Here is a 17,005-nt window from a genome sequence, read left to right on the forward strand (position 1 = left end):
GTAACACTTTGGAGCCTGGGAGAGCTCCTTCTCATGTTTCATAGATGTCCTAGAAATCTTAACCAAAATGAAAGGGAAAAAAAAAACAAACAAAAAACAAACAAACAAAAAAAACACAATGTATGTCCTAATATTTTTATTACATCTTCTGAAACAGCCCCAGGACCAATCTGTGGTATAGCAGGAATATCTGTGTTCCATAGAGTAATAGGTAAGTACAGATAAAATCTGAAACTTCTAAATGCCTGGGTAGCACAAATTATAATCCAGGTTTCAGGATTATAATCATTATAATGCAGGTTTGGTTAACATAGACACCTTATTAATATCAGTTTAAATTCACCTGTATGAATATACCAAAGAAAGCTTACATTTCATTTTGAACGTTGTGCCCTCAATTTTGCATCCTTCTAAAGGCTCCAACTTTAAAGCTTAATCAACCAATCTTTAAAAGTAAAACCATAAATTACAAAGCATTAGGCATAATGCAATCCTCTAATTGAATAAATAAATTTACTCCATTAAAGATTTGTTGGTTTACTTTTGTAAACAAAAGAAATGGATTTTACAGTGAGTTGCACATTTTTCTTGGTAGTAAAAGCAAATTAGTGTTCTTCTAAAAAACTATACTTACTGTGAATCAATAAATAAACCAAAAGCCAAAGCAGGCAGTATAATTCAAAAGCAGTTTTCATAACCTATAAAATGATTTTTTTCTGGTATTTTGGGCAGATTTATTTATAACAAAGAATACAAAATTCCTTTAGAAGTGCCTCATTTTCCAGGACTTTAACTATCTAACAGTTTACATTCATCCTACAGAGACAGACCTATTCCTGTTGAAAGGATAAGACTAACACTTAGCTTTCTCAAAGCTCTCACCCTGGTGAAGAATACAAAAACTTTCAAAGCAAACGCCAATGTCCTAATTTTACCAGCTGATAAATGAGAAGAAAAATTGTGCATATGCTGTCACCAGCAAGCTGGCTGCATGGAAGCAGATCCGAAGTTTACTGCTGATTTAATCATAGCAAGGTGTCATCCAGGGAAACTAGGATATTTATTACTGACGAATGCATTTATTAAAGGGTAGATAAAGCCTGACTAATAACAATTCTTCTATAACCACTACATTTAAAAATGTTTTCTCCAAGATCTGTTTTTAATAACACATTTAATTTGTAGAGTAGATTGATGCTGTAGTGTTTCATCCTTGATGTTGATACATTTCCTTTTCTCCATATCAGTGGGTACAAAGATCTTGTTTATGAACATCTACTGGGAGCTGAGCAAAATTGATTTTCCCTGTTCTGAGAAACCCTGATTCTTTAAATGGGAAAAGATTAACTTCTATTCAACATTATTATTTTTCTTTGTAGCAGGATTAAATATATATATTGGAAATATGAATGTTTTGTGGTTTAAAATGCCCAAATCAAGAGAGGTATCCTAAATAGTGAATGTTGTATTCAACATTACCATTTAAAAAAATCTAACTCCAATGAATGATAATTTTTTTGTTTGGTTTACAGTGTGCTGAAATCTGTAAGTAGATCACCTAATATAAGTCTTTGACAGGTAGAAACCCAAGGAAACTCCCTAACTACAAAGACAGATACAAATAGCTTAGGTCAGCACTGTTTTGCACAAACAAAAAGGACTCTATGAGCTTGCAGACCTCTATTGCATCTAACTTATTTTTCACTAAATCAGCTCACTGTCAGAACTCTGGTTATACAGAACCACAGAAGAGATACAGTTTGCCTGCTCCCTTTTGTAAATAACAACCTAAATCTCCAGATCTTGGGTTATTTTAATGCAACTAAAAAAAATGCTTCTAAGGCCTAGTGTTAAATTAACATTGAACAGACCGACAGAGAAACCTAGAGGTACTATTTCCAAAATTTATTCCTTTACATAATAAAATAGATGCTAGGCTGGAGCAAGCAATCAGAGAAGCTACTCAAGGAATCATAGCTGAGGAGCTCTGATCTGAACTGCAAGCCTACCCTGAGGGAACTTCTTAACTCTTCCACCAGACGGACAATTCCTCTCCATGCAAATGACTGAATTGTATGAGTATGCGAGTGGACTACAAATGCAGAAATAATTTCAGTTCTGAAATAACTTATTTAAGTAGAATTATATTTTTCTAAAGATGGGCCAAAAATTTGTCTGGCTTAGTTTCTGCTTTGATAAGCAGCCGTGCAGATAGGAAAGCAGAAATGGATCCCTATCCCATTTCCATTACCAAAATTATTATTAAAAATCAAGATTCAGAAGTCTAAAATGGTGAAGGCAAGAACAACATATCTTGAAATTATTTAAGTTACATATCTACTACAATATCAGCTCAGCCATTTATTTGTAACAGAAATAACAGAAGTTTAGAAAAAAAAAAAAAACTTGAAATTAAGACTCAGGGGGATCAGGCTAGGAATTATTTTTAATTCTTCTGGTCTTTCAAACTAAGAAACAGAACTAAACTACTTCTTCATCTCATTCTCTCCTAAATGAGAAATACAATAAAACACTGAATGAGGTCTATTTCCACTTGGGATGATGAGAAAGAGATTCTCTTTACATTCACTGTATCAAACCAATAAACCAATAATGACAAACAGTTGTCTTCTGAAGGCTGTTCTATCATTTGTATGTAACGAACTTCTAAGGACTAAATGACCACAGCTCAGCTCCTGTCATCAGGGAATCGTTATAACTTGCACCAGTGTTGTGAGATGAGCAATACTGAATGGGCATGCATGGAAAAATACTTGAAAAGGGCTTTTTCTCCCCTCTCTCACCCAGAATTAAAAAGGAAATCAAATCAGATGAGTCAGGTAAGTAGAGAGCCTCGGGAAAGTATATGAGCAGCTGCACAGAAAGTACATAGGCATAAGTGAATCTGATCTTTTTCTTTCCTTCTTCCTTTCTCCATCTTCAGGCAGGTTTCTTTCAAATAAAAGCTTGTTCTTCTTTGCTTAAATTTCTCTATTTTCGTCTTCTTTTTTCTTTTTTTTTATTTTTATTTTTTCTTTCTGCTGCCACACATTCCGAAATGTGTTTTCACGTCCTGTTGTTGTTGCTGTTGTTACTGTTGCTGTTTTGGCTGCTTGTTTGTTTTTCTTTCGTATTTTGTTTGTTGTTGTTGTTGTTTTTTGGTATTTTTTTTTTTTTCTTAGTTATGAGACCAATAGCACCCTCACTATAAAGCATAGCAATAAAAATCCATTACCCTCCATGAGCAGTTATAAGGTTTAATTTAATTCTCTGAAGAGGTCCTACTGGCTATAGAAATGCTGCTCCAATGGAAATACCACTTTTGAAATGATCATTGATATATAAAGTCTGGCATGTGACACATTAGTACTGTGACATACATCTGTCTCCTTCAGTTCCACTCCTTATTTCCTACTTCTCTTAAGATAATCTTAGGTGAAAGCAACATAATTATTTTCTGTTGTGTTTGTACTTTCACCTAAATTACTCCATTTATATGTGCAGTATAACTGAAAAATTTCAGAGCCAGATACTCCCTAAATTTGCATAAATTTCTGTTTCATATATATCAGAAATTTTAAAAAGTGATGAGAAATTTCCTTACCTGGATGAATAACTTCTATTACCTTCTCAGAGACTCCATCTGGGTAAGTTACAATGGAGCAAAAGTAAAGACCAACATCTTCCAAACTGCTCTTGTTGAAGGATAAGGATTGGTCTTCCCTGGGAGTATTTTCAAAATATATTCTTCCTCTGTATTTATCTTCAATATGTACACCATAGGTAGGATGCAAGACAGCAACATTTTCTTTATGACTTCCATTTTGTTTCATCCAGGATGTTTGTATTATTACAGCTTTTTTCGGATATGTGCATTCCAGTTTCATCTTCTCTGAAAGCTTTATAGTTGAATCCACAAACCTTCCTTCAACGCTGGCTAAAACTGAGAAAGACATCCAGTTTTATTATAAACATTTTTGGGAATTGAAATTGTAGCAAAACTCAGAAATGACATTAACAGCATCAGAAGTAAAATTTTGAAGAAAACATTCATTAAAAATAACTCCTACCCCCAGATATTGTAACTATTTCTAGTGTATGAATATGACTGGAGAGTTAACATTGGTCTGAAGCACACAGTGACACACTTGTGAGTTGTGACCATATCTGTAATTACGTAAGAAGAGGAAAGAAATATGATAGCTAGGAATAGGAAAGGGATCTTACTTCTACAAAGCTGGAGAACAGCAACAAGGAAAGCTGCGTGGCCCATCTCAAAGAACAGTGAAATCAGTGACTGGCGCAATGTGGTTTTGTGCAGCCTCTGCACACCACGTGCTGTTCTAAGGGGGAAGGTTTTACTTTTGAAACATGAAAAACATCACAAGCTTTTTACTTTCACATTCTAAAAACTGCATTGAAGAGGCACTGAATTCACATCTAAAACTATCTCAGGGAAAAGTTTCGCACTACTATTGAACCTCCAGTTACTGTATACAACTGATATAGCAGAGATATTCAGGTTTCCTCAGAACAAGCCAATGGAATTCTTCTGTGCCATTTACCCCAAGTCAACATCTGTCTGCTACTCAAGGAGTAAGAAATTTGGAAAGGAAGACAGTTCCTACAGAGGAACTATAACCCAGAGGTAATAATTCCACTGCAAAAATATAACATCTTTAAAAATAGGAATATACCATACACAAAACCTTGCTTGCTGGTTTTTTATTAGGTTGTTTGTTTGGTTTTTTTTTTCGCCCCCAGAAACTACGCTACTTCTATGAAGTAGCTTCATTTTTTCTAAGAGTAACTTACGAATTATTTCCTGGAAAAATCATAATCTGGATTCACAAAATACTCCCAGATTGTCAATAGCCCATCTGATCCAATCAGAAAAAATCTAAATAGAAAAATAAAATAAAATAAAAAATTAATTGGAGGCTGAATTTCATTTGTATTACAGCTACTTCTTCAATCAGATTAAAATATTTACTTACATTTATTGTATCTCAGGAAATAGAATGATTGCTGGTAACAAAATAAAGAAATGAAGAGGTTCCGAAGTCAAACAGAGGTTTGTACAGGAGAAAAAAGGATTCTGTGAGTCGATGAGGCCTGGTTCCAGGATGCTACGTACCATTATGGCCTTCAATTGACTGTACATGATCTGTATGTGTCTTGTATTTAAGTCTTTAATGAACTCACTGGCTGCAGTTGCAAACGAAGCAATTGATGAAGTATCTCTCTACACTGAAATATTCTTTTTGTCATACTACATATGCTTATGCTAGTTTACAAATGAATGATGTTTCACAAAGTCTGAAGTTGAAGGAAAAGATAAATAGATGTGAATATATTTTTTAATTATTATTATAAACAAAACTTCTTGCACATCTGTTTTCTTTAATTAAAGCTAAGATTAAGTGCTCAGGAAATCTCCAAAGTGAAAATAAATTATCTTCAGTGAAAATTATTCTTCATTTATTTGTTCATATATAAATTACTATTTTATTGCTCTGGATTTCATGCTCATTTGTCTCCATATGGCTTTAAGAGCAAAACAGAAATTAAGAAATTAACATCCAGCTCTACATGATGACTAAGTATCAGTGATACTACATGTTGTCCAAACACATTTATTTATTATGCAACAGTCACAGTTACTATAAGAGTCCATAGATTCTTTGTTAGTTATTTGGTCCTCAAAAGAGGTTTCTTTGTCACACATGCTAAAATCAGCATCCTTTAAACAGAGTATTACTGTATCTCGCCCTAAAGACTGCATTACAAGTCTCTTCTGGAGACCTGCGTGGTATGCCTGGATTCACTAGTTAGGAAGCTGTAGCCATTGTGAAAGCTGAATTCACTGGTATAATTTGGTAGAAAGTACAAGCTTTAAATGTCATTGTTTTTACATAAGGTACATTAAAAAAAAAAAAAAAAAAAAGAGAAATAAACACTGCCTCTACAGTCCTTCTGGCCTGTGGACAGAGTAGGTAACTTAAGGGGAAGTTATCTCACAACCTTGCCTTCCTCTTCCCTGAACCTCTAATTTGTGATTCTCCTTATGGTCTCCAGCAGAAAAAGGCTGGAAAATCCATGTTTCTCTGAGCATCTGTGGAGAAGAGACCTTCACAGAAACAGCAACTGCACGTGCCATGGTCACCCAAGTAGTTCCTTGGTCTCCTCCACTCCAGTTCACTGCCTGCCATAACGTTGTTCATTTCCCAGTAATCCCATTCTCTCTCCATCCTGAGAAGCCCAAAGCAAAGGAAGGAGATGTTCATGGAGATAACCAAGTTATATTTCAGTAATTATTTGCTAAGTGCCAATTACAGTTTAACAGCAAAAAAACATTATAGTGTAATTTTACAGCTGAATGTATAACTGTAGAGTGGTGACTTAAAACATAAATCAGAAAGAAACAAAACAGAAACAATTTCACAGTAAGCACAGTGGAGATGTATAGGTTGGATTTCAGTCTTGACTTGAACACACATCTTCTATGACTCTGGGTGCATCATTTTGTTTCCTGGTGTATTAATTTCCCCCAATCCAATATATAGATAACATATAACCAAGGATGCTGTTTCAAAGCATGTCACAATGATTTCTGTAATTAGATTCTCTAATGGAAATTGCTATAAGAGAGTGAAGAATAAGATATATGTACAGGGCCAGCGCAATATGTTAATATCCTTTTTAATGATTTATTAGCATTTAAGATTTAACAGATAGGCCTGCAGCAATACTGCAGAAAAAGAGACAAATCTACTTGCTTCTGCTTCTTCCAGGAAAAAGGCCTTGGTTGTGGCAGTGCAGTGAAGCAGGAGATAACCAAAAAGAAATTCACTCCAGGTACCACTTTACTTACAAACATGACCAATGGAAAAATGGTCAGGGCACAGGGACTGTTTCAGTGAATCTTCAGTGAAGAGAATGAAGAAAATGGACTGGAAGGAGGGAGTGCTTTGAATAGTTAGGGCTTGGACTCTGCGTTTCTGGATATCAGCTCTTCCATCCAGAAGCCAGGCTAATCAACTTAGAATGGTAGTTCAGCAACAAATGACACACCTCTCCCTCCATGGATGACAGTCTTCCTCTAGATTACCATAAAGGAAATTATCTCTTTTTCCATTCACTATTCTTGGTTTCTTTAAACAGAAGGGCCGAGCAGTGTAGTTGCATAAAGGCAAATAATTCAATTTCCCCTCTCCAATTCTGCATCTAATCTAATTGCACTAATAAAAACCCCAAATTGGATTAATCTACATGCATGCCTGATGCAGTAGCATAATGGATAAGATTCTTTAGTACATATTCATTAACATCAGAGAAGAAATTAACACCTAGAGTTCTTCCAAAGAAACTGGAGGAAAAAAACATGAATTAAATACACTGGGGTACATTATTAAAGACTCAGAGGAGCCTTTACTTCCTCAGAAGAGGAAAAAAATGATCAAAACTAAAAGTCCTTCTGCAGAGTAAAAATGTTCAGAAAATATCTATACATTCAAAACTCTTGTTGATTTTTTACTTTTAAATGCACTGGCAATTGCACAGGTTGCACTATATAAGCTATAATTCTATAATGAATTGTTTCATCGCCCCATGCTGCAAGAGAATATGTATTCAGGGGTCTTTAGATAAAGACTATGTTTTTTCATTTCTAGAACTGGAAAATTATCTGCATTTTTGGAACTGAACTGCTAACTGGATTTTCATTCTAATGTAACGCTGAGCACCTAAATGGGTCAGAAAGATAAGACTGCTAGTGATAAAACCACAGCTGCAACATGAAGGCTAGATATTGCTAACTGTTGAGATTCAGGAAGGGTAGTTTCACATTTATTTATTTTCAGGAAGATTAATCACAAGCAATTGATGGAATCTGAACGCAGAAAAGCTATGCTGAATGACAAAATATGCTCATGGTGATATGTACTAATAGTATAAAGGTCTGATTAAGGAAGTGGGAGAAACACCACTGCTGAACAAATTTTGAACTAGACACCATAAAGCAATACTGCTGCTGACTCTTAAGTGAGAGGTGTGTTGGTAGGAGATAAGAAGGTCTGTGGTATTTTTTAAGTTCACTGTGTAAGTGGTGATCCTTTGATGTGTTCGTGGCTAGACAGTTTGCCTGTGACAACTTACCAAACTTCATAGAAGTTTGTGTCTACTTGCGTGCAGGGGGAATTCTTAAAACATCAGTAGCTCTCCTCTGCTCATCTGAATTAAAAAAAAGAGGAAAATATGACAAAAAGTGAATATAATAAACAAGGTTATTCAAGTAAATAAAAAAAAAAAAGTTAACCTACTTAAAGAAGAGAAAGAAAAACTTGATAAATAACCCCAAGAAAATAACCAGATAATACATTTTAGTATTTAATATTTTCTTCACAGTTTTAATTATGCAATTGCCTAATGATAAGAGCTATCATCCGGGCCTTTTTCCTCAAACTAAACCTTTTTTATTCAGTGATCTTGTCTATATATATTTGCCATTGATTTGTTCAGTAAGATACTGAAAATATCCTTAGAAACGTTTTATAAATTCTTCTCCTTTAAACATAGGAAGATACTACTGGATTTCATTTCACATTTTGTTGATAACTGGTTCATGTTATGACCTTGAATTTTCATCTGGCAAAAGCATAGAAGATGTCATTTGAAAGATTTGAAATAAACTAATTTACAAAGTAAAATAACAGATGACATTTGTGTCTCTATGAATTTAATGAATTACTACTGTTAGTCAACTCTGTACATTGTTCCTTTTGTTGTTGTTGTTGCTGTTAACTTAGTTCTTGTCCTTGTGTCCAAATCTTTTAGCTTGTTAGTTTCAGAAAAGTGGCATTATTTACAGAAACCCAGGAGTTTCCTTTAATGAAAGAAAAAATGGAAGCACAAAAACTTTAAGTTGCTCAAACGAAGGACCTTGGGAATGGGGCATTTTGCTTTCAGAACACAGCCATTCTTAAATAACTGTTATCTTTCCTGAACTACCCTTCTCCTGGTTCACCTCTACTTTTCATGTTGCTATTAAAAAAATAAAACTTTTACCTTAAAACTGTTAAAAGCCAGTTTAAGGAAATGAATGTTGGTGTTTTTCCTTTTTGCAGGCAGAGCAGTTCACTGAGAGGTTCTCTAAACAATGCCCTTAAATATAGCCAGGATGTGAAACCCTCCTGAGGAGGCTGAGGTTATTCTGAATTATATGATACTGTCAGCTCAGACGAGTCTTTGAGGAAGATCTGTAGCTGATCTTTGGCAAAGAAGCTTATGGCTTGAAAAATGGCCTTCAAAGTCCAAGAAGAAAGCTACGGAAAGAAAAGGCTGCATCTTTTGTATGTGCCATCTTATTTTTGTTGATGCATTCAGGACCTGATACCTTCTTGGCAAAGAAAGATATCTCATATATCGTTTTTCTTAAGCCCTTTTTGTGCCCTTCTTTTGATAAAAACTCGATTAAGAGAAAAGTGACAGATTATCATTTGATATAGCAGATCTCTTTCCAACAAGATCAATTCAAGCTCCCAGTACAATCTGAAAGTTTCTCCTTGTAAGAACACACAAAGCCAAAATCCAAACACCAAATATTCAGTAGTGATGATGTGTGAAAACAGAAGATCAGCTAACTGTTTGCTTTATTAACTACTTCTAGTTTGACAACTTATTTATATTGGTTTTTTTTGTTTGTTTGTTTGTTTGTTTGCTCTGTTAAAATATGAGGGGAAGCGTGCCATTGGGCATTAGAGATGGAAGTTGCTGTTGGCTGAGACAAGACTGGTACAGCCAGGCATTGAGATGGGTGGAGGAGCTGGGATTAGAACTGACCTCAGAGCAGATAAAACCCACAGCCTGTACAGCAGTGGCCTTGTGGAACTTGTCACCCAGGTGACAGAACTGGAAGACAGAACAGCTCTGTGAAGGCACAAACTATGGGGGAAAGCTTATTTTTGGACTCTTATAAAATGTCAAACTTAGCGTGTCTGAGATCTTCCTTTTTTAAAGGTACCTTGTATTGTTTCAATACTTGTGTTCTGAAGAAACACAGCCAAGGGCACTGAATACCTTTGGTACAGAAGATTCAGGGAAAGCAGTGGCAGTGCCTTCTCCAAGGTAAAGCTGACCTAGCACAAGTGTACAGGCACTTTGTTTCTTTCCTCTTAATCTTTAACAGATTTTAAATGCTGCAAGAAGTACCAACCCAGATGTTTAACCTACTGCTTGAAAGAAGTATGCTTCAGAACAAGGATCTTCTTCCCTTTGGAGTATACTCCAAAAAATACATTCAAAGAGAAAATTAAAATTATTTGCTAGAGAAAATGTTGACCAAATAAAGGTCCTTTACATGGGAGACAGAAAGGAAGACAGATTTAGAAGGACAAATAAAGTCATGTAAAAGAAGCAACCTCCTTCCAAAGCTTTAAACATGCAAGAAAATGGAAGAAGTGACAAACAGACCTGAAGACAAATCAAAAATTTCTGTTCTATTGTACTGAATTAATCTTGCCCAGTCTTGTATTTTGTTTATAACTCTGCACCCCCATGTGATGATACATAGCAATTCTTCAAGTAAAAATGCCTTTCCTTACTAAAAATCATGAATAGATGCCTCTTGAGCACTGAGCTGTTTTACTCTTCATTTGCTCAGGGAAAGTCCTACACGGCAGGAAAGTTTTTCAAGAAAGGATTCACAATAAACTGTAAATTAATGGAATACGTAAATATCTGCTGTAATCATTTGTTTTAGTGGAAATAGCATAATTGTATCTTAATGTCCTGCCTGGTTCACTACAACATTTTACATCTGTTTTATGCTAATGCAGTTGCAAAGAAATCAATGATATTTATACTGACATGAAACAGCGGGTGACTCATATGCTCAATTAGTCTCTGCACTTTGAGAAAGAATATAATACATTGGCTTTATTTTTCAAAATTTAACCTGCAACTGTGACCACTCATTTCTAAGATCCTGGAAGTTTAATTATATTACATCAGTATGACTTCAGAGCAGCCATTATAGAATCATCACAAGTTGTTTTATGAGGATTTATTTTTCAAATTTAATTATTCTGGCCACGTAGGTTTTTTATTTCTTTTATGTTCTCATAACAAGGAGGCACTGGAGTTTGACAGACTGTTTTTTTTAAAGCTATGTCTGTGATCTATATGAAGCATTAAATGGCTATAAAGTAGTATACCTGCTCAAAGATGGCTTACCAAATATCTTAACATAATTATCGTAGTACCTTTATGTTACTATAAATTAAAAATATTATGCTTTTACTCTTACAGCTCCTTAGTTGAAATCATATGAAACCCCTGCAAACTTTTAATCTAGCTCTTTTTAAGTCATTTGTAAGTGAACATTTGTGGATATTTCCCTACAACAACTGCCTTCTATTTTTAATCGAAACATTATTTCTCATTTGTTATTCTGAAAGAGATTTTTAAAAAGGAAGTGATCTGTTTTTATGATGTGCTCAAAGGCTTAGCAGAATAATCTGATGCATTAAGCAGGCAGGAATTTAAACAGATAAACCAAGGCAAAGCTTGCTAGGATAATTTTAAAGAGTTGGTTGCTTTACATGCACACACAGATCTGTCACAGGTACAACTTCAGGTTTCTGGTTGCTTCAGGCTAGTATATTCTATAAAGATCTCTCTAAGGACAAAAAAAACCCCACTTCTTTAGTCCATTATAACCAGTATTTATTTCACATGTGAGAAGCAATTAATATTTTTTATTGTTTTTCAAAGAGTAAAATAATTGTATTGTATTGTTATAACAATACATTGTATTCTTATAACTGTTGTCAGTTGTTTTGTTTTTTTCTTTCAATTCCTGTCTTGATAGAGAGTTTTATGTGCTGTTTTTGTTCTAGATGATGGTGAATAGTGTTTCTTGTATTATATTTCAGTCTCAATGGACAATTTTTTCACTGCCAAATCAATTGTATTTTCTATTAAACCTGAGATGAGATGCATCCCCCTCTCCCTAGAGCAGGAAATCTACTGCTAAAAAGATTTATATATATATATATATATATATATATATTGTAACATACAAAATGTGGCAGCTCAATTAATTCATCAAATGATGAATAAAGTCTTCTGAGAACAAAGATACAGATTTTGTGTCATTTTGGTATTAGATATTCTTAGCTGGTGTCTAAAGCATCTAAAAAAGTTCTCATTTTGCTTTTCTGGAAAGATTTTGACAGTGTTAATTACTTCTTTGAAGAGAAATTTTTGACACTCTGAATTCATTTTTTTCATACATGATCTTCTGATGCATTTGAGAAAGCTGTCTTGTTTATTGTACTGATACATCCACTGGGATGATATTTTCCTGGGAAAACAAAGCAACAGCAACAAAAGCAAAATACAAACCAAAATAAAAGCAGAAGACAACACAAACCAATCCAAAACTTACTGTTGGCTACCAAGCAATACATTTCCATTGAGTTCTCCAAAACACTGATATTGCTTCTTCCCTGAGGAGACTTCCTAAAGACACTCTGCAGATATGAACTCCTTTTGAATGTAGCAGTGATAAAAAACACTCACTGGAAGACAGAACAGAAGCAGAACTCTTTTTATTTTATCTAGAAATTCAAAAGGACTCTACAAACACAGGCAGGTGAGCTGCTAGTCTGTCAGGCAAAAAAGCTGGTGGTGGGTTTATGCATTGCTTCACTCTGCTGGTCAGCAGTGTATTATCTGTAATTCCCAGGCTTTGTGAGCCCCTGTGAAATCAAAAAAATTCTAACTGGAACTAAGAACAACTTGGTAGAATGGCAGAATGAGGACATTTTAAACAGAAGAAATATAGAACTGTCAAAGAGATCATCTTATATTCTCTTTATTTTTGATGGAATAGATGAGGGCTTTGCTGTGCATGAAACTTGTACCTTTCCACCACAATGGTTACAGCAGGGCCATTGCCCTTGGATGGACACTGCTATACCAGTACTAAACGCTGTTTACTCAACATCATTTTCATTCACAGATGAGAAGGGAAATAAACATGGCAGTTTCATCTCTGTGCTTTTAAGAGTCACCTAAAGCATTGCTACATTGGCATAAAACCAACCAAATAGACAAACAACATCAAAACAAAGCTTATGTTACCATATCTATGAGGGTGTAAAGGGATGCAAGCTTTAAGTGGCTGGCAGAAAAAAAAAAAAAAAAAAAAAAGTGTACTGATTGTTAAGTGGTTTGACTACAGTTCAAAGTGTAATGTTCGACAAAAGTTTCTAGAGCTGCAGGAACAGAAAACACTTGAAGGAAGTCACTGCTGAGTGAAAAAAAAAAAAAAAGAAAAAAAAAAGAAAAAGAAAAGAAAGCTCAAACAAATTAAATTCTAACAAAGCGTGGTGGCTCTGACAGTTACAGTTTTCACAGGTGTTATAGCTGTGGTCTGTTGAACTTATCTACCAGATCAGGCTATGTAACCTCTCTCTGTCTCTCTCTAGATGGATAGAATCAGTTAGATTTCATACCTTTGCTTTAGCAGTTGTCACCTACTGCTGTTTCCAGCTAGGCATTTAATCTCTCACCGAAAATAAAATTATGCAAGCACACTGGGGAAGAAAACAGAATATCTGAGAGTCATATGGAAAAAATGTGTAGGCAGCTAAAGAACTTTCTTCTGACACTTTATTGCAAATACACCCCAGCACAGGGTAACATTTATTACCATTAAGAGATGTTTCAGTTCAGCTGAAGAATAAAAGAAACTGCCCTGAAAAGTTACGTTCTGGGTGATAACATTTCGACCTCAATTCCTGCTACATCCCACAGTGAATTTGCCTATACAATTATATTTCCCCTTCTGGGATCTAGTCCAGCATCACCTGAAGTTAGATTTTTCTTTTGATTTTTATGTCCTCTGGCTTCTTAAAGACAGTTTTTTATTACACATACAATAATTTTTCATCCATATTAAATGTTACTTGTTTTGCCATTAAAAGTTTTGTTGTTGTTGTTGTTTGGTTGTTTGTTTTTTTAATGTACATAGGATAAAACCCACAAGCTTATTTAACCGCATACACACTCCAATCAACCAACTGCAGTGATAGCATTGTGGGTCTTGGGGTGTTTTGTTTTTTCTTTCCTGTTATTGTTGTCATCAAGAAATTCAGTTTAGAAAAAAAAAAAAATTCCTCCGACATTTTTCTGACCCTGAACTTGGCCAATTAAAGTAGCTTAGTTCAATTTTTGTCCCCCTGTTGCTGTACGATGAACCCAATAAATAGGAAAAGAAGCAGCACCAAATTACTGTCAAGAACCACTCAGAGTATATGGAGGAACTTTTTAAAACATTAAGACAGCACTGAGAGGTGTTCTGAAGCTATCACCAGCATTGTGCTAACCACCACCGCTTCCTCCTAAGCAGTGCTTTGGCTGCCCTGACCCCCAAACAGGAGGGCAAGCACTAAGCCACAGGGCTGACCGCAGGCCACATGGCCCCCAAACCCCAGAGGCCTCCCTGGTGTGGCTCCAGGCCTGCTCCTGGGCTAATGGGATCATTCATAGAGCTGCTTTGCAAACCCTTCACTGTGCACTGCAATTTATTACAACAAAAGGGTTCTGTCTCAAGTGCAGCATTTTTTATTAGGTCAGAAACCAGTAGGCGGAGGAATTTGATATTCCTTGGTTGAAACTTATTTTCAGTGCTGGAAATAGAACATTTTGCAAGTGCAAGGCAACCACTGCAAAAATGCCAAGAAGCACACCCAGAACACCTGAGCTCTGGATTAATGAGCAGGAGATGCCTTAATTCACACAAACATACTCAAAATCACACCAAAAGTTTCAGAAAAGTTGTGAGTCATAACCCAGTTGCCATAGCAATAGAAAATGGCCCTCTGTGCAAATCATCAATTACAGAGAAGCCTAGAACTCATAGGAAAAGCAATTTTCCCCTTCTTGATTTGGTAAAAATCACTTTGAAGTGGAAGCATTTTGAGCTTTTCTAAAATATCTTGAATTTGAAATTATGTGATGAGCATTGCTATTCTGATAGCCCATGATGTTCTGATGTTAACATATGGGGTTCAGTTGCCTCAGTCAAGCATGCATCTTTCTCAGCCCACCTAAATTTTGAGAACTCTCTTCTCACAGAAGCTTCTAAAGAGTAATGGGCTTTTTCTTGTTCGTTTTTTTTTAATTCTTCAGTGTTGTTCAGGTGGTCCCTGAAGTCAGTAGCAGTCTGTGATGCAGACCTAACAAAGAAAACAAAATGGAGGAGATATGACCTTATTAAACTTAATAAAAGATTGACATCATCTAACAATGGCTTACATAAGGTTTAGATCTCATTAAATTGGATAGCAAGTTTTTCACAACACACACTTAACCATTAATGGATCCAAAACAAGGACACAGGTGATCTTATAGCTCCCTGTGCCCACAATTCGAGACCCAGGCTGAGAGGTCATCTGCTACCCCTCCTCAGCTTCTTAAGGTTATGGAAAAACCGAGAACAGAGAATATTTGATTTTAAAGGTCACTTCTTGCCACTGCCTGATCCTATATATATATATCAATGTCAGGTCAGTCTTCCTAAAATATTTTTTTTTCATTATGAAGCATTTCTAATACTGCCTTGTAAAATAGACAATGCCTAGGAAAGACTGCAAGGCATGCAAATTCAAGTGAAACAACTCACATTACCTACATGAAGCTCTGAGAATTGTCAAAATGCATTTTGATGGCTTTAAAAGTCTCAACTATTTGACTTGCTAGCAGTATTATGCTACTCTGTGTTCCATACTGTTTTTTAGGAGCTCTCCTCCTATGGAACAAGAAAGAAAAGTTTTACCTGTCAGTAAGAAGTAAAAATTAGTTCTTCCACAATGTACTGGTGGATATGTATCACCTGCAGGATCAGACCTACACTTTATTGGCTATATTTATTAGCTATATTGACTGCAACTTAACCAGTCCTGCCTGGCTGATTCAGAAATTTCACATAAAAACAAGAATATTTTTTTCATCAGAATTTAGTAGGAGTCTTTTCACTTTTATAAAATAGGTTTTCTTTTTACTTTTTCTTAGCAAGTTAGGTATAAATCATTCTATAGCAAACTCTCACGTAATACGCATGGTCTGGGGTTCTTGATATCAGTCTCCTCAAAACAGATTATCAACTTGACTAACAACTGACTACAGTCAGAACTCCCATTACTGAGTGATACTTCTGAAAGCAGATATGACTTGGCCAGCATTAACTGTGAAAGGATGTAAACCAAACTGTCTTGGTCCTCTTTCGTATTTTTGAAAAAACATTGCACAACATTCGCTGCACTACAATGATTTGCAAATCAGTGATCAGCTGCTACATATTGGAACCAAGAATAGTGAGGGCACAGCTACGACACTTTTTGCCTTGTTTTCAAAGAGAAGCAGCAGACAAACTGGGACTTGATTTCATTTGATCCTTATTGCCAACAACACTGGGCATTGCATTCAGACAGAAATTTCTTTCTCTAAATAAAGTGCACAAGCAGGCTTTGGCCAGTATGGCCATTAAAGAAATATGAGAGAGTGTCATTTGTGCTCTCAGCATTGAGGTACAGCTCTCTGTCCTCGTGGACTGTGAAGACAGTTCTCAACTGGGCAAACTTTGATCTAGTTTTCTCCTACAGTTTTACTGAACTTAACTGTACTTTGAAATAGGTACTGGGAATTCAAAATATTGCTTATTTCCATTCTGAATTTTGTTGCTTCCCCCCCCCCCTTTCCCCGTATACCATAAAATCTCACTGTTTCATACAAGCTACATCAGATTCCATTTTCGGAAACACCTGTTTGCTACAAAATACATTTTTATATTAGAATACTTGTTTAATTAATCTTAGTAGATGTTTAAAACACTGCATGCAGTGATACGTTATGTCTGCTTAAAGTCCATTGCTCGCTGCAACATTAATATATACAATTTAGGATGAATAAAACATTTTTGCCTGTGATAATTATCTGT

The 17,005-nt window shown here is 35.4% G+C and overlaps 1 protein-coding gene across 1 annotated transcript in view; it reads right to left on the reverse strand.

Moving 5' to 3' along the window:
* CD226 (CD226 molecule) overlaps nucleotides 1–17,005 on the reverse strand; it is a 39,751-nt gene that overhangs the window by 22,175 nt on the left and 571 nt on the right. The window contains 5 exon segments of the mRNA XM_072328078.1: nucleotides 936–938; nucleotides 3,605–3,943; nucleotides 6,167–6,219; nucleotides 6,221–6,252; nucleotides 10,022–10,077. Of these exon segments, the coding sequence (XP_072184179.1) occupies nucleotides 936–938; nucleotides 3,605–3,943; nucleotides 6,167–6,219; nucleotides 6,221–6,252; nucleotides 10,022–10,077 (483 nt within the window).

Source organism: Excalfactoria chinensis, chromosome 2 (genome assembly GCF_039878825.1).
Source record: "Excalfactoria chinensis isolate bCotChi1 chromosome 2, bCotChi1.hap2, whole genome shotgun sequence".
Lineage (NCBI taxonomy): Eukaryota > Metazoa > Chordata > Aves > Galliformes > Phasianidae > Excalfactoria > Excalfactoria chinensis.